The sequence below is a fragment of the Cricetulus griseus genome, chromosome 5, assembly GCF_003668045.3.
Source record: "Cricetulus griseus strain 17A/GY chromosome 5, alternate assembly CriGri-PICRH-1.0, whole genome shotgun sequence".
NCBI classification, from domain to species: domain Eukaryota; kingdom Metazoa; phylum Chordata; class Mammalia; order Rodentia; family Cricetidae; genus Cricetulus; species Cricetulus griseus.
The window spans coordinates 117,941,054-117,964,880 of record NC_048598.1 but is presented as its reverse complement, the minus strand read 5'-3'; the positions used below and the strand labels follow the sequence as shown (position 1 = coordinate 117,964,880).

The 23,827-nt window shown below is 43.5% G+C and overlaps 1 protein-coding gene across 16 annotated transcripts in view; it reads left to right on the top strand.

Annotated features, from left to right (window-relative positions):
• Positions 1 to 23,827, top strand: part of Ttll5 (tubulin tyrosine ligase like 5) — a 237,788-nt gene that overhangs the window by 25,242 nt on the left and 188,719 nt on the right. For 13 of the 16 annotated variants that reach the window (XM_027418555.2, XM_027418564.2, XM_027418563.2 and 10 more), the window contains 3 exons: positions 5,940 to 6,022; positions 13,487 to 13,556; positions 14,406 to 14,490. In XM_027418555.2, the coding sequence (XP_027274356.1) occupies positions 5,940 to 6,022; positions 13,487 to 13,556; positions 14,406 to 14,490 (238 nt within the window). Of the gene's footprint in view, positions 1 to 4,508; positions 4,600 to 5,939; positions 6,023 to 13,486; positions 13,557 to 14,405; positions 14,491 to 23,827 lie in introns of those variants that run through there. The other 3 variants (XM_027418562.1, XM_027418565.1, XM_035444824.1) reach the window with 3 other exon arrangements.

The following is a 23,827-nucleotide window of genomic DNA, read 5'->3' as shown; positions in this document are numbered from 1 at the left end:
TTTGGTTTGTATAGTCTGTTTCAAATTCCCTTCACTTCCTTTGGTGTCCCTCAAGTACATGCAACTCAGAAATTCTGTTTGCAGGACACTTGTAATTCCTCACCTTGCCCGACTAAATTGACTGTAGGCAGTAGGAGATTTTTGAGAAGAAAAGAGATGGAAACACTAGCCAGAAAAGCACCCATGGGATAAAGAAGCCGAGAGAAGAAAAGTGATGGTGGTTTTGAAAGTTATTGCAGGGATGTGGTTAAGAATTGTTGTTGACTTGAGCTGTGCAGTGAGAATGGACAGATGTGAGTTGGTAGAATGAAAGGGCCAACCAGATTTATTAACTGATGTGAGGAGTGTCAGGCAAAAGGTTCAAATGGGCCTCTAAAGACGTAAAGCTATGAGGATCATTGAGACCTCAGAGAGGGGTGTGGGGGTGGTGAGGGTGATTGCCCAGGCTGGCGTCAAACTCCTGGGCCCTGGCAGTCCGGCCTCAGCCTCCTTGGGAGTTGAGATTACAGGTATGAACAACTACTATCCCACCAGGACTTGTAAGTCTAAGCGGGAATAAAACCAGGAATACAAGAGGAGGGAGCTTACAGGAAAGAGAAGTGTTCAGTGTGAACATGGTATACATTTGATGCTGAGGGGAAAGCATGCAGTGATGTTTTGCAGACCATTGTAGAAGCAGCAACTCTGAGTTTGGCTAAACATACAGATTCCGGAGGTTCCAGATGAAAGTGATGACCAAGAGATGCCAAAGGATAGAGAAGCAGGCCCACAGAGAGCCAGGAGAGAGAGATGGTAGAAGAACATGGGAAGGAGGTCTCAGAAGAGGCAATGGCTCAAGTAGAAGAGTGGACTGTAGAAAGGAGCTGGGCACATCTTCCGTAACTGGAGGGAGGGAAGAAGGCTCGGTGCTGGCCAGGTAAGAGTTTGCATGGAGAAGAAAGCAGTTTGCTAGGTTCATGTGATAAGTTCTCAGCCTGCCTAGAAAGGAGGGTGGTATGGTCTTATACCAAGAGCAAGGGCAAAGTATGGGTTTGCATTTCTTAAAAGGGGTCCCGACAGGACCTTTGACAGGATTGAGCAGGATGGAAAGCGTTTCAGAGGCACTGGGAAGATGAGCCAAGGTGATCTCGAGATGATTAACTTTTTGTCCTATTAAGAAAAAGTCTTCAGTTTGTATGTGGAGAATTTGAGCCCAGGAGCCAGTCACTATAGCCAGAGATGTGAAAGCCCGAGGGTCGCCGGAATTGTTCAGAGTCATCAGTGAGCCGGGCTGATGACACAGCACAGACTCTTCTAGGTTCAGGTTAATGTAGAACTAAAGGTATGTGACCCTGGAGAACACAAGCTGAGAACCAGCCTAAGGATCTGTTGTTCACTCCAGCCATTTTCCACAAACAGACAACTTTAAGGCAAGAAGAAGGAAATGGCAGAGAAGACGGGGTGACAGCAGTATAGACAAGCAGAGCTTCCTCCTGGAACTGTGTTCTGTGACATTTCTATTTGTAAAGGAGGCTGAGAGATAGTCTGAGATATGAACACAATTGTGGTATCATGCAGTTTATTTCAAACACTCAGATTTCAATGCAGAAAGTAAATTTCTAGGACCATAAGTTTATAAGAGATCTTAACAAATGAGATGAAATCCCTCATTTTGAAGATAAGACTAAGAAGTTTAAGAACATTGTCCAGTAGCATCATCATACCTGGAAAACTGAAACTGCTCCTACTCCTGGGTTAGTGTTCTTTCCAGTGTACCGAAAATGCTGTCTTTGGAACCTGAAGGTGATGGAAAAGGCTGTCAAAGTTGTCTATCATGTCTTCATCCAAGAAGACTGCTCTGACTTCTGCCTTGCTTTTTGCCTCTGATTTTTCTTGCTTCTTGCTCATTTTTTTTTAAGACATGCAAAAGCAATGGATCTTTGTTCTGAAGTCTCATAAATCAGTGTAAAAATGCTAGCACCAGAGATGCTCACAGAACCTGCCAGTAATGAAGCACCAGACACACAATTCAATTTTTTTTAAATTAAAAATAATGTTTTCCTTGCCATGTTGGGGATTGAGCATAGGATCCCATGCACGCTGTGGAAGTGTGCGACCACTGGGCTACCTCCTGAGCCCAGAAAGAACATCAGCTTCCCAGAAAAGATTGAACATCATGCTAGTGGCAAATGCTGTGTGTGGCTACGCTTACCCTTTTCTGAAAATGAGTTTTCAACGTCTGGTGGTGCTGTGGAGGGGACTGTCTCCAGGCAGCTTTGGTCATCTGAGACTTTTATAGCACCCAACACTTCATAACTCTATGTCTGTAAGAGCTTGTTTAATGTCTGTGTTTGCTGGCCTAATCTGTGTGAGGGAGAAGAATGTTTTACTACTGTATATCCCACTCTAGGAAACTACTTGACAGATTAAATACATAAAGGTTTTGGATGGATGGATGGATGGATGGATGGATGGATGGATGGATGGATGGATGGATGGGTCTTAGAAAATTTCATTTTCTTTTTATAATAATAGTTTCTTGTCTTAGCTTCTCTTCTTTTGGTGTGACAAATCCCCTATAAAAGTAACTCAAGGGAGAAAGGTAATTTTGTCTTGCAGTTCCAAAAGATATAGTTCACCATGATAGTGAACTGGTAGGGGATGAAGGTACTGTGATAGGAGCAGGAAGCTGCCTGGTCACATGGCATCTACACTCAGGAAATGAAGTGTGAACAGGCTGTGAAGCCTCAAGGCTAACCCCCAGTGACCTACTTCCTCCAGTGAGGCACCACCTCAGTAAGGTTTCTGCAACTTTTCCAAACAGTGCCACCAGCTGGGACCAAGTGTTTGAACTGAGCCTGTGTGGGACATGTCATATTCAAAGCTTAGTCTCATTGCTTTCTCAGAAGTATGAGGATGACCATAAAAGAATGACATATTCCGTATTTAGTGGCCTCATTTTGTTTAGATTTAATATTTTGTCATATAAACCTTTCTTCTATAGCACTATTTTGATATGATATAAATTACATTTTTTGAAAGAATAATATATTTCCATGGTATAAAACTAAATAAAAACAATAATCAGGGAAGAAGCCTCTCTTTTAAAAAAAATAAAAAAAACAACTTATTTTTATGCACATTGGTGTTTTATCTGTGTGTATGCTTGTGCAAGTAAGGGTGTCAGGTCCCAGACAGTTGAGAGAAGTATCATGTGGGATCTGGGAATTGAACCCAGGTCCTCTAGAAGAGCTATCAGTACTCTTAACCACTGAGCCATCTCTCCAGCTGCAAGACGACTTTTTATTCATGGGTTCTCAGTTCTCTCCCTGGGGCTCACCAGGTCTTGCTCCTAAGTCTTTGCATGTCTTTCTGGACATGTTGGCCGTCACTGTCAAACAGCTTGAATGTGTGTGGGTACCGAGGGAAGCATGTAGTAGCTATTGCCTTGTCCGTTCTTCTTTCCGATAGATCGTTCTACACTAGTTAATTAACAACATTCTCATTGTGTATGTTTGTTGAAGGTTCTCTTGTGTAGATCAGGTCCCTGCAAATGTGGCCTCTGAGATATTCCACCCTCTGCCTGTTTGCAGCCATCACTGTAAGCTAAGGATGCTTTTTACATTTTCAAATGGTTAGATGACTATAACTTTGTGGCATGTGGAAATGGCATGAAATTCAGTGTATAAATGAGGTTTTATGGGAACACAGCAACTGTCCTTTGTTTTTTATGTTATCTCTTTCCAACTCTACAGTAGTACAGTTGAACTCTTTTTTTCTTTCTTTTCGTTTGTTTTGTTTTGTTTTGTTTTCCGAGACAGGGTTTCTCTGTGTAGCTTTGGAGCCTATCCTGGCACTTGATCTGTAGACCAGGCTGGCCTTGAACTCACAGAGATCCACCTGCCTCTGCCTATCAAGTGCTGGGATTAAAGGGATTAAAGGCGTGCGCCACCAATGCCCGGCTAGAGTTGAACTCTTAACAGAGCTTGCACTTCCTGTAGAACCAAAATTGCTTATGTCCCAGCTTTTCATAATTAGTTTGCAGCCTGAAGCCCCTCATGTAGATATGATAGAGTAGATTTAATTAATCTCTTGCTCTTATAGCACAGTGTGGGATAACTTTGTGTATATACAATGTGGGATTTTTAAAATTTTAGCATACGTGTGTGTGAATGTCATGTATAAGTGTATGCAGATATCTGAAGAGGTTTGGAAGAGTCCCTGGAGTTGGAGTTACAAGAGGTTGTGAGCTCCCATCATGGTTACTGGGATCCAGGCAGATCTTGTGGAGGAGCAGCAAGTGCTCCTGGCTGCTGAGCCATGTTTCCATCCCCATACATGCTTCACATGCATGTGAACAGAGGTAGAAGGTACACTTCTAAACCTGGTTAGTATCTAGATACTTCAGATTCTGCTTGGTACTTTTTTTCTTCCACTGCTAAGTGTTAAATTGCATTCAGGGAAGAGGCAAGAGAAGATTGGGAAAAGGTGGATAAAGGTACCTAGGTCCCTCCCCTGGTCCCCTACAGATAAAGTGGTTTGTGGTACTGCAAAATCAAGTTCCTGTGGAGCATAAAAGAGACTTTGAGTCCTGCCAAGGGAAGAAGGAAGAGGTGGCTGGTGAGTGGTCTGGGAAGATAACGCTATCCTGGGGCTGTTGCTGGTGCCAGGTGTATGGCTGCTGGAGTCCTGAGGTCTGCCTGGGTGGGACCCTGCTCAGGGTCAGGGGGCCTTTGTGTCTCACGTGGGAAGAACAGAGGTGGGGTTAACACACACAGGTGGCAGCACTTGGCCTTTTAATAACTCAAACCAGAGACCATAAACTTGAGGGAACTTTATTGGGTTTATGCTTTTGTGTTCTGGATAAAATGATGTTATCCTGATGCAGAACAGCTGGGCGTTTGAGAGGGCCCAGAGACACTTTCACTCACTTGGTTTTATTTCTTCACACACCTCGCTCGCCTTCAGGGAAGAAAAATAGCAAGAAACCAGTACCTTAGTTTTCTGCTTTTACTTTCCCCTCTTCTTTGGAAACAGTGGGTGTGGGGGTTCTTCGGAAGAGGAAGGGACTGAAATAGAGTGGAGACTGCCTCCAGTTCTCTCTCTCTCTCTTTCCTGGGGTATCCTCAGCAGCACCCCATGAGGCTCCCACCCCCACACCCCATCCTAGGAAATTTCCCAAGTGGAAGTCAAGCCCTCAGCCTCTCCCCAGACCATGCAGGAGTCCCAGGGAGTCGCAGTGCCAATCATCATCTCCTCCTCCTCCTTTTTCGAAACAGGGTTTCTTGGTGTAGACCTAGCTGTCCTGCAACTAGCTCTTGTAGACCAGGCTGGCCTTGAACTCACAGAGATCCACTGCCTCTGCCTCCTGAGTGCTGGGACCAAAGGTGTGCTCCCCACTGCCTGGCTGCTTTTTCTTCTTATGACTCAAAGATACTTACAACAGAACCAAAGCTGGTGCACATGCAGACCCCCTTGTGCTCGTAAATCATGATGCCTCCTTGCCCCAACGCTCTGCCTGGTTTATGAGGTCTGAAGAATTATTCAAAGGAAGTAACTGTATTTGGAGATACAGTAAAAAACTCAATTGTCTCTGTGTACTAGCAGTCCTTCAGTTAACAAAAATGAGATTTTCCTGAAGGTCATTTTTTGGTAACAGACTAACCTTCAAGTTTGACCTTATTTTGTCTCCACCCTTATGGAAGAAAGAGGAAATAGTGGGAGATACAATTATACGAGTCGTCTTCCCCTTCTATCTTCTTCTGCTTCTTCCAGCTCTATTTCCCTTTTTAAGGCTACTCTGAAAACATAGGTGATGAGTTGTTGCCCCCCAGCTGGAGATTTGGAAGGTTCTTTGGGTACCTAAGAGATTACTGTTGTTTCAGTTTAAGATAATTAACTCATGCTCCTTCTTCTCTTTGTTTTTTTCTTTCCTTTTTATCTCCCAATATTTTGAGCAGATTCATATTCAAAGGACCGGGGACCTTGGATAGTAAAACCAGTGGCCTCTTCTAGGGGGCGGGGCGTCTACTTGATCAACAATGTAAGTATGCAGAGAACGACAGATGTGGCACTGATTGGAGTAGGTATTTCCTTCTGCACTGAGTTCAGAAGTGAGTGGAGGTTGGGCATGCATTGTCTGTTGTTCACTCTGCTGGGATCCTCCTCCCTTCTTGGGACACACTAAGTCCATAGCCAAAATGTCACTTGCTAGGTGGGTTTTGAGGGAAGGCTGCCTTTGTATTAGCACGAAGAGGTGTCTTCTGCTTCACGATGCTGTCTGTCAGCTCCTTAGCAACGATCTGTCGCTTAAGTAGCTGTGATGCTTTTGCCATCGTTGCTGCTTTCTCCTTTTCCTTCCCCCGCTCTGCTCTTTTACCCTCCTCTCCTTCAGAAGCTGCCAGTGCCTTGATTCTTGGCAAAAAAAAATTGATACAGGATGGGGGCATGCCTAGTGGTAGGGCCTTGTCTAGAATGCAAGAGACTCTGGGTTCAATCCTCAGTGCCACAACAACAACAACAACAACAACAACAATAATAACAACAACAACAACAATAAAATGCATATACAGAGTAAGTAAATAAAATGCCAAATCCAGTCTCACTTGGTGGACTTCCTGTAACACAGTTGATTCTGTATTTCTTTTCTCAGATTCTTACTGTATCTGGTATTTCCCCCTTTAACGTTTATTACGCTTATATCACTCCTGCCTGCCCTTCCATAGTCCATCTCTTAAGTTTTTGCTTTTAGATTTTAAAGAGTTAGCCGGGCAGTGGTGTCACACGCCTTTAATCCCAGCACTCGGGAGGCAGAGGCGAGTGTATCTCTGAGTTCGAGACCAGCCTGGTCTACAGATTGAGTTCCAGACCAGCCTCCAAAGCCACAGAGAAACCCTGTCTCAAAAAACAAAAACAAACAAACAAACAAACAAACAAAAACAACAAAAAAACCCAAAACAAACATATTTTAAAGAGTTGCATGACATTTATAATTATTTTTAATAACTGACACAGTTTCTCCTCCTCTATAAGTTTATTAAAAACTTAAGGTCAGTAGAAATAGACTACAGCACTAGGATTGTGAAATTTAACAAGGATTTAAGCCCAAACTTTTTTTTCTTCTAGATATTTGTTTGGCCTTTCCTTGGGGGAAAAGTATTCTCTCTCTCTCTCTCTCTCTCTCTGTCTGTCTGTCTGTCTCTCTCTCTCTCTCTCTTTGTCTTTTTTCTATTTTCCTTCTTTTTTCATGTAAATATTTGTGTGGTGTGTGCATATTTGTATGTTTTTTGCATGTGTGTGTGCTCGAGTGTTCATGTGTTCATGTGCATGTCTGTGTGTGAGTACCTGTGTGCCTGTGTGCCTGTGTTCCAGTGGAGGCCCAAGATTGGTATCTGGCATCTTCTTTGATTGCTCTTCTACCTTCTTCTCTGAAGCAGGGTCTGGGGATCCCCTGCTTCCGCTTTCCAAGACTGGACTGCTTTCAAGTGGCACTACTGCACTCCCTGGGCATGGCCACTGGTTCTGAGGACCTGAGCTCCTGTCCTCTTCATTGTACAGCAAGCCATTTGTCTACTAAGGCATCTCTTGGGCCTCTGTCTCCATCTGTTGTCTCCTTTTTGAAGAGCTCTTGGTCTTTCCTCCATTGGCTATATACTTAATTTCCAGGGGTGCTTATTTTCTGATTTTCATCTTTACTCTTATTTATCATTGTACAGCAGATACTCACATTTTTGAGGGTACCATTGAAATGTTATTAAAACACTGTTTTGATCTTGCCTTTTTATTGGGATTGTCTTTCCTTCTGTGGCAGGATTTTTCTCAAGTTTAAGAATCCTTCGGTATTTGCCGTTTTAGAAATGAAATTGGAGGCTGTTGTGAGCTTCCCTGTGATGTAATGTCGTGCCGTCCTTCATTAGCTCTCCTTGTGTGAAGCATGCTGACCATCAGCTTTGGGTTTGGGTGAAGAGCATGCCTTTTACCTGCTGCAATAGGGAGAGCTCTCTTGTGGTGGTGGTGGTGGTAAGTTTATTTTGAGTTCCATCTTGGGAAAAGCTACTTTTGCCCTCTTTTTAATGCCTCTCGGTGATAGAGTGGCTTCAGGTTCTTTTCTCCTCCATGAGAACCCTGCACCTATACCAAATGTCCTTTTAATCGCCATCTGAGATGGCATCTGAGATGCACATCCCCTGATGTGCATGCTACTCCTTGGGGTGTTGGAGAACTCCCGGGGCCTCACTAGGCCCATACTGTGGGAATGAATTTGACTGGGTTTTGGCCCACTCCACTCTTGTTCTTGCTGTCTAATTGCCTGTCGGCCTACACCTTTGCAGGGGCCACCTTGGGAATCTTCATTACCTGGTGTTTGGAGCTGGGGCTGTCTCTGCTCTGCTCTGTTTTTATATTTTCCCTTGATCTTATCTGTTCCCCGTCTTTGAAGATATACTTAGACTTTTGATCTATTCTGGCTCCTTTTGCTTTTTCCCCTAGCCTTTGTTATTATTTCATTCTTTTGAAAATATCCTTTCTCTCTTTCCAGTGAGCTCTGGAAGGGAGGTTGGGGTAGATGCGTGTGTGTGTGTGTGTGTGTGTGTGTGTGTGTGTGTGTGTATGTGTGTGTGTGTGTGTGTGTGGTCAGTACTCCATCTTAAATTCCCCAGTTATTTTTTTCACATTGAGCTATTTTCTGTGTGTGCAGAAATGAACTTTCTGAAGTCTTTCATTTTGGAAAGTCCTCAGGATCAGTCTGGATCCAAAACTGTACAGTAAACAGTTATGGCCAGACCTTTCTCACTGGAGAAATGGTGGACTTGAACTCAGGCAGAGCTGCTACTACAGCATCAGGCCCCAGCCTCAGGCCCTATACCTGGAGCCCCTCAACCCTGGGTCTTGTGTGACATAAAACATGCTGGTATGCCTTGGCTCGCTCTTGTCTCCGTGACCTTGGCATAAGGCTCCTATCTGACAGTCCTGCCTTCAGCCCCTTGCCAGGAGTGCAGTGTTGTTTGAATTGCAAGGACGGCGCTAGTTTGGGTTTGGGTTTGGGTTTTAGCTGCCAAATGGAATTGCTATTGAGAGTCAGCTACGGTTCAAGTTTGCTTTTTATTTTCTTAGACACGAGTCAAAGAGAATAGGATCTATTCCCAGCTCATCTGGGGCTTTTTTTTTTCTTTTGGAATGATCTTTTGCCCTAGTGATTTGTTCTTTTAAAGCTAACATCATAAAGAATAGAAAAGCTACACTTTCCTTAACGGAGCTGGGAACCTCTTGCTCCAACCCTTCACTGAGGCTGAGGCTCATAAAGGGAATGACGTCTTTAGGGAATGCAAGTTTGGCAGCCTATGTAAGAGTCGCTTTCTCCCTCCCACCTCTCCATGGTCTCAGTCCCTTGAGACCCCCTGCATAGATCAAAGTACTTGGCTAGACCTTTGCCAGCTCCCCCCACCCCCAAAGTGGTGAAGCTTTGGAATGAAATGGATTGTTTTAGGTATTTAGTGGAGGTGCCAGACAGAAGCCTGGGAAGATGCCAGCCTGCACAGGGGAGCTGGTAACATGTGGATCTAATGGGAACACATTTCCATTTCACCCCAAAACTGGAATTTTATCACCTTTTACCCAGACCTACAAACTGCACTGTTAATCTTCCTCTCTCCTTAACCACCCCTTCTTTTCCATACCTGGACCCTTTCCCTGGAATATGTGACCCATTAGCCAACTGGATGAAGTAACTCTTTCCAAGGCTGCTGCCTGCTTTTCTTTCAGAGTTGAGGGGGAGGGAGCGAGAGCACTGAGGCAAAGAGTTGGTGTAGAACTCAGAGAAGTGGGGGAGGAACTGTTGCAGGGAGCTAGAGATTGATGTTAGGGTCAAATGAAAATGCCATTCCCTATCTTCCCACTAGCATGAGAAGACCTATTAGTAAAACTTCCTTGTCATTGTCATAACCTGTTGAAAAATATCCATAAAAGCAACCTTTTTTCCATAAGGAAGAGTAGAAAAAAATGAAAGAAAAAGTGTGGTTTTGTGTAACACTGAAGAGAGCATTGTGAGCTCCTACAGAGGGAAACATCTTAGTGGCTTGGCTGACATAGCTCTTAATGGTGTGCTCTTATCTAGAAATGCAGCATAAAGAAACAAAGCTGTTTACTCCAGCTTCTTCAGTAACCTGAACAAATGCCATACTTCCCCAACTCATGATATGGGAGTTGAGGTGGGGGAAGACCTGGTGTTTTCTGATTAAGATATGAATTTCACCACTGAGGTCTAATTCAGTAATCCTTGGGTCTTTTGTTATCCATAGCTCTATTAATAGACATCCTGAGGTTGTGAAGTACCAAAAGATTTAGGTCCACCCTTCACCCCTGCCCTCCTTGCTCATATAATCCTATATTCTGTTTTTATTTATTTGCATGTATTTATCTTATGTGCTCTGTGTTTCTTACTGTTTAAGAATTATTAAGGAAGTGCTGGTTGTGTGCCATTTATTATTATTCCTTAAAACCTTTGGAGAAATTCTAATTATTTTCTATCTTCTAATTCTTCTGTGTCTTCATTGTAGTTGAATGAATTGCTCTGGCATGTGGCATGTCGAGGTGCATGTTGTCAAGTTGTGGAATTTAATATTCAGAACCACACAGATACTGTTGAGTTTGCAGTAATAGTTATAGCAACTGATACTTCTTTCTTGAAAGCTATTTTTGAGAGGTTGTCGCTATGTAGCCCTTGCTGACCTGCAAATCACCATGTACTCAGACTGGTCTAGAACTCACAGTCTCTGCCTTTTGAGGGCTGGGACCAAAGGTGTGTACCACCACTGACAGCACCAGCTAGCATTTCTTGAACATTTCACCTGCACCTTCCATTTGCCTTCCAAATAGAATTTCCTAATAAATTACTCTTTGTAAGAGCCCCAATGTGACAGTCACTGTTTTCTTAGTAAGTGGTAGTCAGGGTTGTAGCTGAGGTCCCGCTGGTTCCAGAGATCCTCTTGACCACCATGATTTTGTACTCTGTAGCAGCTTAACAAGTACCACAAGCTTGAATCTTAAGATCCAGATAGGGCCGGGTGGTGGCGCACGCCTTTAATCCCAGCACTCGGGAGGCAGAGGCAGGTGGATCTCTGTGAGTTCGAAACCAGCCAGGTCTACAAGAGCTAGTTCCAGGTTAGCCTCCAAAGCCACAGAGAAGCCCTGTCTCGAAAAACAAAACAACAACAACAACAAAAAAACCAAACAAACAAAAATAATCCAGATAGGAAAATAGATATATTTCCAGTTTCCGCAGCAATTTTGATTCTTGGATTAGCCTGCATTTTTTTTTTTCCCTTAACTTTGGAAGGACATTCTACCTTGAAATGGAAATACTTTTCAATTAGTTAACTGAGGATTAGTGAGTAGGAAATACACTTAAGGTTGTCAAAATCTTTTATTCCTTGTGCTTTAATGTATAGAACTAGGCAAAGGAGCCATTTTCAAATAGCCCTTTAGTCTGTGAGCTTTCAGTTTTCCTTATGCAGAAAGGGATGAGAGGGTAGACAACTGAGCCAGTACTAAAGAATCTCAACAGAAGAATTGATGTCATGCATAGTTCAGTGGTTAAACAGAGGAAGTAGGTATGGACACTAGATATGCCATGGAGTGGAGAGCCACCACCAGTGTCTTCCCTGGTCCAGAGGACATGTGGGTACCAGTCAGGTACCTGTTGTAGTCCATAGGCATCTCTCAGATGTTGTCTGCAGTTGTGGTTCAGTTATAGCCTATAGGTGCTGCATGGTGTGATCGATTACCTTCATGTCTGGAATCCAGCCTGCAGCTTTATTGCTTTTCTAGTGATGACATGTATTCTCACTCACTGACGTGGAAAAGGAGATAGTACTTGTGATATACTGACTGATCAAGACGTGTAAGGGCATCAGGAAATGGGATGGGTGCTTGAGTTCATTCAGGATGAATGAATACTGATGTCATTTGTTCATTTGATGCACAGAGATGGGTTGTAAAACCTGTGGTCTGCCTTTGAGATAAGAGCAGTAGTAGCTGGGCTAGGAACTGCCTTGTTACAGACATTTGGATTTGGGGAGTTACTTTGTGCCTGAATTTGGGGAGCACAATGAACAGTACTTCAAAGCTTCCACAACGCTGCCCATTGTCAGTGCTACTCTAGTGCTTGCAGCTATGTGCCCGAGCAGGTCCCGCCTCTGATTGTCCTTCATCTGTAGGATGTGAATGGTGGTATACCTGCCCTGGGGTTGGGTGGGAATGAAATAATACTCAGGACATGCTAGGAAGTGCTCTTGGCACATGGTAAATGCTCAGTACCTCTATTAAATCGTACTTATTTCTGCAAATGTTGCTAGTTATTTCCAAGCAGCTACTATAGTTAATCTCATAATTGCTATTGTTGCCATTTACAGTTTGGAGCTCCTTGCCCATCGGCACGGACTTGCGGTTGATCTTTCTGTCTTAATCTAATACTGCATGCAATTGTTCTGTTTGGGATGTGTCTTACTGCTTCCTCCATGTGGAGTCTGCAATAACTTCCTGCTTCCCACCATCTGAAATCTCAACTCCCCTTGCCAGTTCAAATCCCAGTGCCAAAAGGCTTCCTCCCTTCTGTTCTCCCCACCCCTTTCAGCCATTTCCCAGTTACAGCTTTTAGCCCCAGGCCTGTGAATCTGCTGGATTCACAAGTGACAATGGCCTCCTTTTCTACCCTGCACATGCCCTAGGCTTTCACTGCTTACTTCTGTGTCTGCTCTTCTGCTTGCCAGAGCTGGCCTTCCTGTTCACAGCTCTGCAGACTGGCCCCTTAGGCAGTTTGACATCTTATATTTGTGAAACTGCTTCCCTGTGTCCCTTTAGAGTCTACATCTTGCTGTTCTAACCCGAAACCATAAACCCTTTAGGGGAAAGGAGCTGCTGACTCTGAAGTTCTGTGAGGGGACAGTTGTTTCTGTTTTCTTCATTACTGAGTACCCTACCCAGTCTTTGCACATGGGCGGCAGTACCCACTGTTTCTTATATAAAGACTTTTTTCCCTGTTGGTGAGATCTTTAAATGATGTAATTCAGTCTACACACAGTTGCTTAGCAAGTGACTTAAGTGCATCAAGCATTCGCTCCATCTCACTGGGCATGCCATGCCCCATTGTGGGTCTGTGGCATCCGGAACAAGTTAATGAGAGGTGCCCTGGGGATAGTGTAGTGTTTTAAAACTTCCATTTGTCTTTATTCTAGAAGAAGCAACTTTTTATTTTTTAAGTAGATCTTATTTTCTTGTCAAATAACTATTTTATACCATGCACATAAATCTTTAAAGCTATTTAGCTGCATTTGCTATGAGAGGTGCAATGTAAATATTTTCCTATTGTAAATAGGTGTCCACAGTGGTATGTCATATGGCCCGCTGAATATTATTGCTTTTCCATAGTATTTCTTAAAAGGTTAAGCACTTTGCCCCCTCACTATACATTTTAGGATTTCTGTCTTTTCATTCCTTTCTGTTTACTCAACAGCCAAACCAGATTTCCCTGGAAGAGAACATCTTGGTCTCCCGTTACATTAACAACCCCCTGCTCATAGATGGTGAGTTGTGATTGATTCTTGACTAGATTGGGCTGGATCTTGCTCAACTTTGTAACCTCTTCATAGTCTTCTCTAGTAAATCTTTTAAAGCTAGTCTGACATTTTTGGTACACATGGTTCCAGAGATGAGGATGGTTCTTTACCATCCTTTTGAAACTGAAATTAGGTGATACAAGGAGAGGTACTGCTCACACGTGCATGCTTACATACGCACGCACACATGTGGTGTCTGTGGAGGGCAAGTTGTGCATGGCAAAGAAATGTTTATCCATAGAGCCATATAAACAAATAACAATAGCCAGTTGTAATGAATAATCTGAAGTAAATTCACTACTATCTGGGAGTTGCAAGAAAGCATAATCTAAGAACATTTCCATGTTTTTGGAGAAACAGAAGTCACAAGACTCTTGTCTTGGTTTCTGGGAGTTTTCTCATTAGCACTCAGAAATCTCCTCACAAGACTTCATTCTTGGACCATGTTCCCACATCATACTGTATGTGTTTAGCAACTATCCAGCATGCCACAGTGTGAGCAGTTCTTCTTTAGTCTCGAAATGCAAGCTGTGCATATTGGTGTGCTTTATGTGAAGAGGATTGCTATCCTTCCATAGCCCTTAGTTATGTGTCCTGTTCATTGCAAAAGAAAACAAAAACTTTTTTTTTTTTCAAGACAGGGTTTCTCTGTGTAGCTTTGGAGCCTATCCTGGCCCTCGCTCTGGAGACCAGGCTGGCCTCGAACTCACAGAGATTCACCTGTCTCTGCCTCCCGAGTGCTGGGATTAAAGGCGTGCGCCACCAACGCCCGGCAACTTCCTTTTTCTTGTGACTCTCAACTTTCTTTCTTCCTAGATTTCAAGTTTGATGTGCGCCTCTATGTGCTCGTGACTTCCTATGATCCCCTTGTCATCTATCTCTATGAGGAAGGATTGGCTAGGTAAGAGGCTATCTTAGGTGGAAGGATTGACTGGGTGTGGTAGAGTAGACCCAAAAACGGTTTCTGAGATCAGGCTGCTGCTTTCTGTTAGGTTCAACTCAGGGAAATAGAGTGTACCCAGGTGGGCTTCAAATGAAGGAAGCAGTCTTGGTACTCCATAGCTTCACTTGCAGGTCTACACAAAGACTGTGGGAACACACATCTTTCTTCAGGTGTGGAGGACAGGGTAATTTCATTCTGTGAGGGTTGTTCTGAGGGCCCTAGGGTATTAAAATTTGTAATGTTTTTCAGAGTAGATTTCAAAGGAAAAAAATAAGAGTCACATTTAATGTACTTGTCATACACCAGGCCCTTATATCAATCCCCACGACAGCTATACTGCCGACACTGTTTGGCAGCAGCAGAAGCAATTTTGCCTAAGCAGTGACTTTTCTGAGCTCTCCTGATAGGGATTGGAGCTCACCGAATAGTCATGCTTTCTCATATTTATGGGGTATTCACGGCTGTCACCCCTTAATGTACAAGTTATATACTTTGCAGTGGCTGTGAATATAGTTTTCTTGGCTTGCTTAGTAGGTTTTAGGGTAGTGCCTGTCAACAGAGTTAAGTTATAAATTTATAATAATTTGGTGTGTTGTCTCCCAAACCCACAAAGACTTACAGGGAACAATTTCTATAAATCCTTTAAGCTATTTAAAAAAGTATGTGACTTTACTATGTGTTCCTTTCCCTTATTTTTTTTTTTTCTTAGTCAGCTAGTTTGCTCTGCAGTTCTGTGGCACGGCCTTAATGGGATAGTGGGTAGCAATCTGCATCTGTGAGCAGACATAATAAACTGCAAAGTGAGTCTATATGCATGTTTCTGGTGTTAGAAAATTCATTTTGAAAATAGAGACTACTCAAAGAAAGTAACTAATTGTGTTTATGAAGAAATAAGATGAATCCCTGTCCTCACAGAACTCTCAAGTACCTGTCCATGGCTTTAACAGGCTCTACTGTACTGTGACAACTGACTTTCTGTTTCCAATTTGTTTTGGAGTGAAGGACTAACCAAAGCCTCTCGCTGGCCGAGCCATGTCTTCCCTTCACCTCTAGGTGGCAATGACAGCTTTTATAAGGTCTGTCATATTTTTAACTAAGATTTATGAGTTGGAGCCTTGGGAGCACTGGAGGCTACTGATACTTCATCGTCCTGCCCTCTTGTCCCTTGAAAACTGAGAAGGAGAAAAATAAAACGTTTCCCAGTTGAATAGCGGCCTGGACCAGACATTGCACATGAACTATGAGCTCTAATTGGGTTGTCATAAGGAAGATGTTTTCTTATATTTTTGGTTGTGAGCCTAGCCTTTAATTATTTAATGCCTGAGCCATCTCTCAAACTCAAGGAAGACATTTTCTATAGTATTTATGGATATGATCTCCTGTATTTTGAAATATACATAGAAAGAAGAACAATATAAATACCAAAACCTAGTTTCCATATTGTTTAGAACAGAGAGAAGGTAAAATACTTCTGCTTCTTCTGCGGATAGGGTGCGGTGGAGTGTGGTTTCATAGCTGAGACTTCTGAGCCTTCCCTCTCCTGTGCAATGAGCCTCTCCATTATCCTTCCCCATCTGTCCTCACCCCAGCTCCTATCCTTGGCCCTGCGTAGTCTTCTGGGAGAGAGGAGGTATTTATGCACACTGTTTCTCAAGGGTGTCATACCAATATATGTTGTATCATATCCTGATGATGTTTCACCCACAGTATTTGTAGCCCTCACTATGAGTAAAATTTTACTTAGTTTTTGCATCTTTATGGTCCTGAGTATAAAATGAGAGCAATACTAGCATTGGTTACATTTTGCTGCACATGTGTAAATAACTCTGGTTAGATGTCAGAGCTACTGAATTAGTGACAGTTGTCTGTTTCTAGCAGGAACTGTCATGTGTGTGTGCACACGTACACACATTTTTATGGCCAGTGAGCACTTTTCCTCACTGTCAGCAAAATAGCTTTTTAAATACTCGTACCATTGAACCAAAAAAGGAAAAGAAAAATTTTCAGGTCTTTGGTGAAACCTTGGTGGATGTGAAATCCTTATCATAGTAGGCATATCCATGTGTTACCTCGAGCCGTTTGCCCAGACATCCGAGACACTGTTTTGTGCAGGTTCTTCAGTGGCCTGTGCAGTCACTGTTTGTCTTGGCGTGCACTTGCCTTACAGGCCTCAGAGTGCGCTCAGCTGTATCATTACGCTCAGCATCTGCCGACAGCTCCTCCACACCTGCAGCTCCTGCTAATCTTGGGTCACGTGTGCTTTGTGTAGACATAACTGAAGGTAATCAGTTTGGGATGAGATCACCAGGCTGCTTTACTTGGAGACGAGAAGGAAAACCATAATCTTTCCTAAAGAGACAGACCTGGAGGCAAAAATAATTAGTTTCCTTCTTTAGGCTTTTATACCCTGTCATTTTTGTTGGGAGTTTCAAAAATTAATGCTAGGAGACTGAAAGTTCACTTTATAGAGTTCATCGCATTGTGAAGTAGGTTATTTTGTGTAAATTCCCTTCCCTTTGAAACCTTTTCATTTGTCTTTGTTTTAGTCACACAAAAAGCAGACTGCTCACTGTTTATTTTATGTGTAGGAGTGTTTGCCTGCATATATATAAGTTCAGTGCTTGCAGAGGTAGAGGAGGGCATTGGATCCTCTTGAACTTAGAGAAGGGGCTGTCATGTGGGTGTTGGGAACTGAACCCACATGCTGTTAACCACTGAGCCATCTTTCCAGCTCCTTCTTACTGTTTCTTTTATGTAGGTAAATTCTTGAAGAGATATTAAAGTGAAATTGCCTATCTGGTCTGTCTCATGGTCCTGGTGGTCATGCTTCTGCTCTGTGTGCTATAGGATCCCTGTGCAGGCTCCTGCTGTAGGATCCCCGGGCAGGCTCCTGCTGTAGGATCCCCGTGCAGGCTCCTGCTCTAGGATCCCGGGGCAGGCTCCTGCTGTAAGTTCCTCGTGCAGGCTCCTGCTGTAGGTTCCCCCGTGCAGGCTCCTGCTGTAGGATCCCCGGGCAGGCTCCTGCTGTAGAGGCTCCTGCTGTAGGATCCCCGTGCAGGCTCCTGCTGTAGGTTCCCCATAGGAACCCTGTTCAGGCTCCTGTTGTAGGATCCCTGTGTAAGCTGCTGTTTTGAATGAGTAAAAAGGAGACCTTGCGTTTCTAGAGAGAGGGATGTTGTTCTCACCAAAATGGTGGCGATACATTTTTATGTCAGAAGTAGAATCCAAAAAGGCTTTGTTCTGGATTTTACAACTCTAGAAGGATCCAATCTGGGATATAAATGATTTGAGACAGTTCTTTTTGAGACAAAGCTAGTAGCCAAATTTGCACTGAAACAGGATTTCTTTTTTTTTTAAATAAAATGACACTGAGTTGAAAACCATATGTGTTGTCAGTGACTCAAAGGAAGGTAGCACAAGCTCATGAAAGTGTCCATGGGGAGCTCTGAGGGTGACACCCAGGTTGTGGTGGAAGTGGGAGGAGACTGAAAAGGCCTCTTGTAGTGCTGCCCATTTGCAGCTTTGCCATCCTCCTCCCCAGCCATATCGCCCAGTGGAACTGCAGAAAAGACCCCAAAGCATTTTGTAATGCCTTTCTTTCCTCTCCCACCCCCAGGCCCTTCTTCAGTAGCTTTGCTTGCTAATTAACACTGGCTCCGGGGGGATATTTACCTTTTCTGTGCTGGATTCCTGTGGTTTTGAAAGAATTCAGGTACTTGGCCATTGCCAAGGAATTCAGATTACCTCACAGGCTGCACACTGTCCAGAATCTGCCACAGCAGCAAATTGGGGGAAGAGACACCAGCAATGGGGAGAAGCCCGTCCTAGTCTCACTGTCACTTTCCCTGGCAGGCCCTTGCTGTTTGTGAAGTTTGAGTCATTTCTGGCTCTGAGGACAGGATCAGGCTGGTAATCCCCTCCCAGACGCTCTGCAGGGCGCTACCCAGTCACTGCAGCATTTGGCAGCTTCTCTGCTGCAGCTGGTTGACAGTAGATCAGAGCACTCTTGGGCCTCTTGTTCTCTTCCATAAGTTTTTTCTAGGTCAGGCTAGGATGAAACCAGTGGCTTCTGGCAAGGGTGCCTGAGGTGAAGTCTGATTGCCCAGGCCTCTCTGCTCAGGTCAGCTATGTCTGCTAAAGATAACTCCTGTGCCACTATTACAATCTCCTTTCTTTGTGCATTTGTTCTGAATGTAGAAAATGTATCTACCAAATTGAATACTTAACTCTTCTACATCTGGGCTCCATGACTGTGACCATAAGAATATATGCTGTCAGGTTCTTAGGGCCTTATACACTTTTTACAGGGAAGGGGAGTATGTAAGAGCTCACTGATTTTATTTTATTTTTGTGCTTGCTTCCGTATTGGTAAAGATTTTGAAACAAACAACTTAGATACACTTTCTAGTGATGTTTATAAGTACCCACCATAGATGCTTCTTGAATTACATCCCAACATAACCATAATCAGTTTGTTACCATTTATGGGTCTTGATAAACTCCGCCTCCCCGCCCCCCCAGTCCTTCAATACCCCACCCCCCATCAGTTAAAGAATTAAAAGACAGGAAAAAAAAAAACAAGAAAACACCTCATATATCCTGTACAACAAGTAGCAGCTGGGGAGATGTCAGACGCAGCCTCAGAATCAGCCTGTGAAGAAAGGCCTTTGTTAGGGGTGAGGTAACACATACAGCAAGGCTCATGCCCAGAAAGACCCTGCAGAGCCCAGCAGAGATGTGTAAAGCCAAAACCTGATCTCTTCTCAACGGCTGTGGGGTTTTAGGGTCTTTGAGGGGTCTTCCTCCCTGAATTTAGGGTTGGTCAGTTTGAACAAAGATAGGGAAGCTGATAGGCACCCCAGTTTGGGGTAAACATGTTCTGATCTTGCCTTGAACTCTAGGACCTTGAACTGTTAAACTCATCCACATCCTACCAGGTTCTAGTGGCAGAGGGAAAGGCTTGTAGGGCTTTTGTGCCTGGTCAGAAGTATTAGAAGGAAGCTAGAAGTTTGCTATCTTTGTTTCCTAGTCATAGCCTGTCTTCCTGTCTGTCTACCTATCAAGTGTATATGTCTAACTCTAGTCCCTCAAGTTGAAATTAGCATCAATTGGAAATGCATTTTTAAAAGATTTTTATTGTTTTTATTTTATGTGTAAATGCACTACATACATGCAGTGCTGGAGGAGGCCAGAAGAAAGATTCTGGGGTTATAGGTGGTTGTGAACTGCCATGTGGGTACTGAGAATTGAACCCAGGTTATCTAGAAGAGCAGCCAGTGCTCTTAATTGCTGAGCCTTTAATCTCCTCAGCCCCTGAAAATGCACTTAACATACCCAACCTGCCAGACACATTAGCTTAGCAATATGGTTTACCATTGCCTATCAGTAGTTACCCTCCTGATGGTGTGGGTGACTGGCTACAGCTTGGTAAACTGCCTAGGGTTACAGGATAGTACCAGTGCATATTACTAGTATGGGAAATGATCAACATTCAGAATTCAGAGTATGGTTTCTTCAGAATGCAGAGTATTCTTACACCATTGTAAAGTGGAAAGCTGTCGAACTTTCGTTTGAAGCCTCTTGTGTGTGCTTACTACCACAGTCCTTTCTTTAGTCGCATACTTGTATTTCAGAGAAATCATGATTCCAAGTGAGAAGCATTACAAAAGAGACAGTGTAGCTTTAAGACTTTGTTTTCAAAATAGATAACCCATATTTGTTTACAGATTGATATCTAAGAAAGTAAGACCCTTATCTTTTCTTGGCATAATGGTCAAAGCTATGAAATAGTGTTGTATGAGCTTTCTTAAGTCTTAGTATATTTTTTTAAATTACATTCATCTGTCTGTCTGTCTGTCTGTCTTTCTGTGTGTCTGTCTGTGTGCATATGCATCAAAGTGCACATATGAAGGTCAGAGGGCAGCCTGTGGGAATTGCTTCTCTCCTCCCTTGTGAGTCCCAGAGACCTAACTCACATCTTCCAGCTTGGCGGGTGAAGAAGTACCTTTTCTGGTTGAGCCATCTCTCTCTCTCTCTCTCTCTCTCTCTCTCTCTCTCTCTCTCTCTCTCTCTATGTCTCTCTCTGTCTCTCTGTCTCTGTCTCTCTGTCTGTCTCTCTCTCCCCTCCCTCTCTCTTCCCTCCCACTCTCACTCCCTCCCTCTCACCTCCCTTCCTCTCTCTCTTGAATAGCACTAATTCATGATTGAAAATGCTTTTTGTACAATATATATTGATCACTGTTTTCCCTTCTCCATCTTCTCCCAGACCCCCCCCACCTCCCTCTCTCTCCCCAACTTCATGACCTCTTTCTCTCTATTTAGAATCTATTTAGAAAACAAACAGGCAAAAAAATAAAATAAATTCAGACCTGTATTAAAAAACAACAATAAAGAAAAAGCACAAGAACCACACATACCAACAAAGGCAACAAAAACACAAAATTGGAGCCAGACCGTGGTGGCACATGCCTTTAAACCCAGCACTTAGGAGGCTGAGGCAGGCAGTTCTCTGAGTTCCAGGCCAGTCTGATCTGCAGAGTTGAGTTCCAGGAAGCCAGGGCTATACAGGAAAAACCCTGTCTTGGAAAAAACAAATAAAAAACCCAAACCAAACCAAAAACAAAACAAAAACGGCCCCCCTTCAGGAAATTGGAAGCCATAATATACAAGCAAAACATGAGTAAGGCAAAAAAAAAAAAATATCCAAATGAAGCAATATGAGACCAAAAAAAAAAAACAAAACAAAACAAAACAGTTCACCAAAATGCCATTGAGTTTGTTTTATGTGCTGGTCATGGGGCCTTGAGTATGTTTCTATGCCCGAGACTCTGTTGGAGGCCCGGCCTGGCTGTCTGAAATCTTGATCTCCTTCAGAGGGAGGGTCAGCACTCATCTCATGTGACTGCATGATGAGTGAATGCAGATATGTTCCTGATTTACCTTGTAAACAGTGTTTCCTCTAGTTTGTTAATAGGGAAATTGGTGTTGAACCTTTCAGGCGTATAAAGGACAAAGTGTGACAGTGTGTGAAGGTCACAATCCTAAACGCCCAGAGGGAAGCTGCTCAGGTGGATCCTGGAGCTTGGGAGAGCAGCTGTCCTATCTGAAGGCTCTTGTGCTACCCAGTGCTCCTAAGTGGAATTGTTGTGCCCAAATTCTGAACCTCAAAATCACCAAGAGACCCAATCTGATGCAAAAGCAAAGAGTCTTTAATTATCAAGTTAACTGTATTAACTCAGGTCCTCCTTCCATTCAACATGGTGGGTGGAGCCAGAAGGACAGGGAGGAACCATGGGCAGGGAATTTATTGGGGTAGAGCAAGGGGAGTGTCTGGGGTCTGCAACAGTCTCAGGATTGGTGCTCTTCCAAGCTTGGGTGACCTGGCCTGTGTTGATTGGCCAGCTACAGCTGCAGGTAGGTTGCTATGGCCTACAGGCCTTCTCAGGGCCCTTGTTATTCTCAGTACTCCACTGTTACCATAAAGCATATCCAGAGCCTGCCAGCTAACTTCTGATTGGTTCCTTGCCAAATGGAGGGTATCTGGCTTCCTAATGACTGGGGTGCTGAGTCAGAGGCCTTTGCCTTCCAGGGTCTTTTCTGCAGCCTGTCATGGCTGCCAAAGCAGGGGGCTGGGTGAGGGTCTGGTCCCTTCAGAATGACCAGGTCTTCAAGTTCACAGGAAACTTACTAATTTCTGCCTCAGAGGCAGAGGCAGGTGGATCTCTGTGAGTTCCAGGCCAGCCTGATCTACAGAGTGAGTTCCAGGACAGCCAGGGCTACACAGAGAAACGCTGCCTCGAATAAACAAAAAAGAGAGAGGGGTGGCAGGCGGGGGAGGTTTAGATGCTAGATGATGTCATTGCTTTGGGGCTTGCAATCGAGAGGCCTAGGAAATGTCTGTGTATGTGTTCCTCTTCTCATATGCTCACCCACATTTATTTCTGTATCTGGGCATCAGGAATTGGGGTTATATTAGCATTTAGAATTCTGCTCCAAAATTCAGAGCATAAACTAGCTTTTGTGTTTTACCTATTTTACCTCCTATTCCAACAAAGAAAAAGCTGTCTCCCATTATCTTTACCATATTTATTTATTTACTCAGTTTTCTTGTTTGTAACCAGTCTCTTGGCCTTGCTGGGCTACCTCCCCAGTCAGGTGTTCTCCATTCTGCCCATTTATCCCATGGGCTATTGCTCTGCCATAGCCAACCTCCTACCCTCCCCCAGGGCTGGCTTCTCCATCCGTACACTGTCTTCCTCATGGAGCTGCAAGAAGTTAGCTAGCCAAGTCATTCACGTTAACAGCAAAAACAAAGAAAAATCCGTCCCAGACCAAATCTTTGAGGGTTAACCAGATAATAAGACCAGATCTTGGAATAGTGTTCTCATCTAGACAATAGGAAGAAAATGGTGATCAGAGATGAATGTGGTGTGTTTAACCCAGGTTTTCATGAGAGCTGTAAGATGTAACTGTTGGTTAAGCCTCGCTTCCTTCTGTGTGGTCTTCATGCATTGTTCTTTGGACTGTGAGATGACAGAGTTGGTTTTTTGTCCTGTCGGGCATTTGCTGTCATACTTCTTTACCCTCGATTCTTTTTTGTTTCTTAGACCCTGTAGAAGCCCACTCTGTGACATCTGTAATGTTGTCCATGCTGTGTTTTAGAATCAAATATTCCAATGAAGGGAAGATGAGGAAGAAGAAAAATGATTTGTAGATGCCCTGCCCTCTTGAAAATAGTCTAGGTGTCCAAATGCATGGAACCCCAGATCCAGCTCACTTTGTGCTTCTCCTGGACTTTCTATGTTGAACAGGTTTCGTCAGGTATGCAGAGTTAGCCAAGAAGAGACATCTCCTTCCTTGACCAGAACTTTCTCTCCCTCATACTCAGTACTTGCCGAGGGAAATAATGACAAGCGCTATGTCACCATCAGTTAATGTCTATTGGAGGCAGGCAGTCACTGGATCATCAAAAGTTGTGTCCTTTTGTATTTCATAAGAATTCAGAGAATGACTTCCACTTCCTCTGAGAATCATCATATGAAGATGGCAAAGAATTAAATAACTCATAGAAGTTTCTGGAAATTTTGAGGTTTTTCTCAAGCATAGACAATGCTTGTCAAATTCTCTTTAGCCATACTTGCCTGGTCAAAATTTTCTTGCTATCCACATCCTTTTTCCTGGCCTCATGTTTGTTTATTTTAGTTTCTTGGTTTTTTTTCTTTTTTCTTTTTTCTTACTTTTCTTTCTTTGGCTCTTGTATATTTCTGGTACAGGGAATTAGGGAGTGGAGATGGTG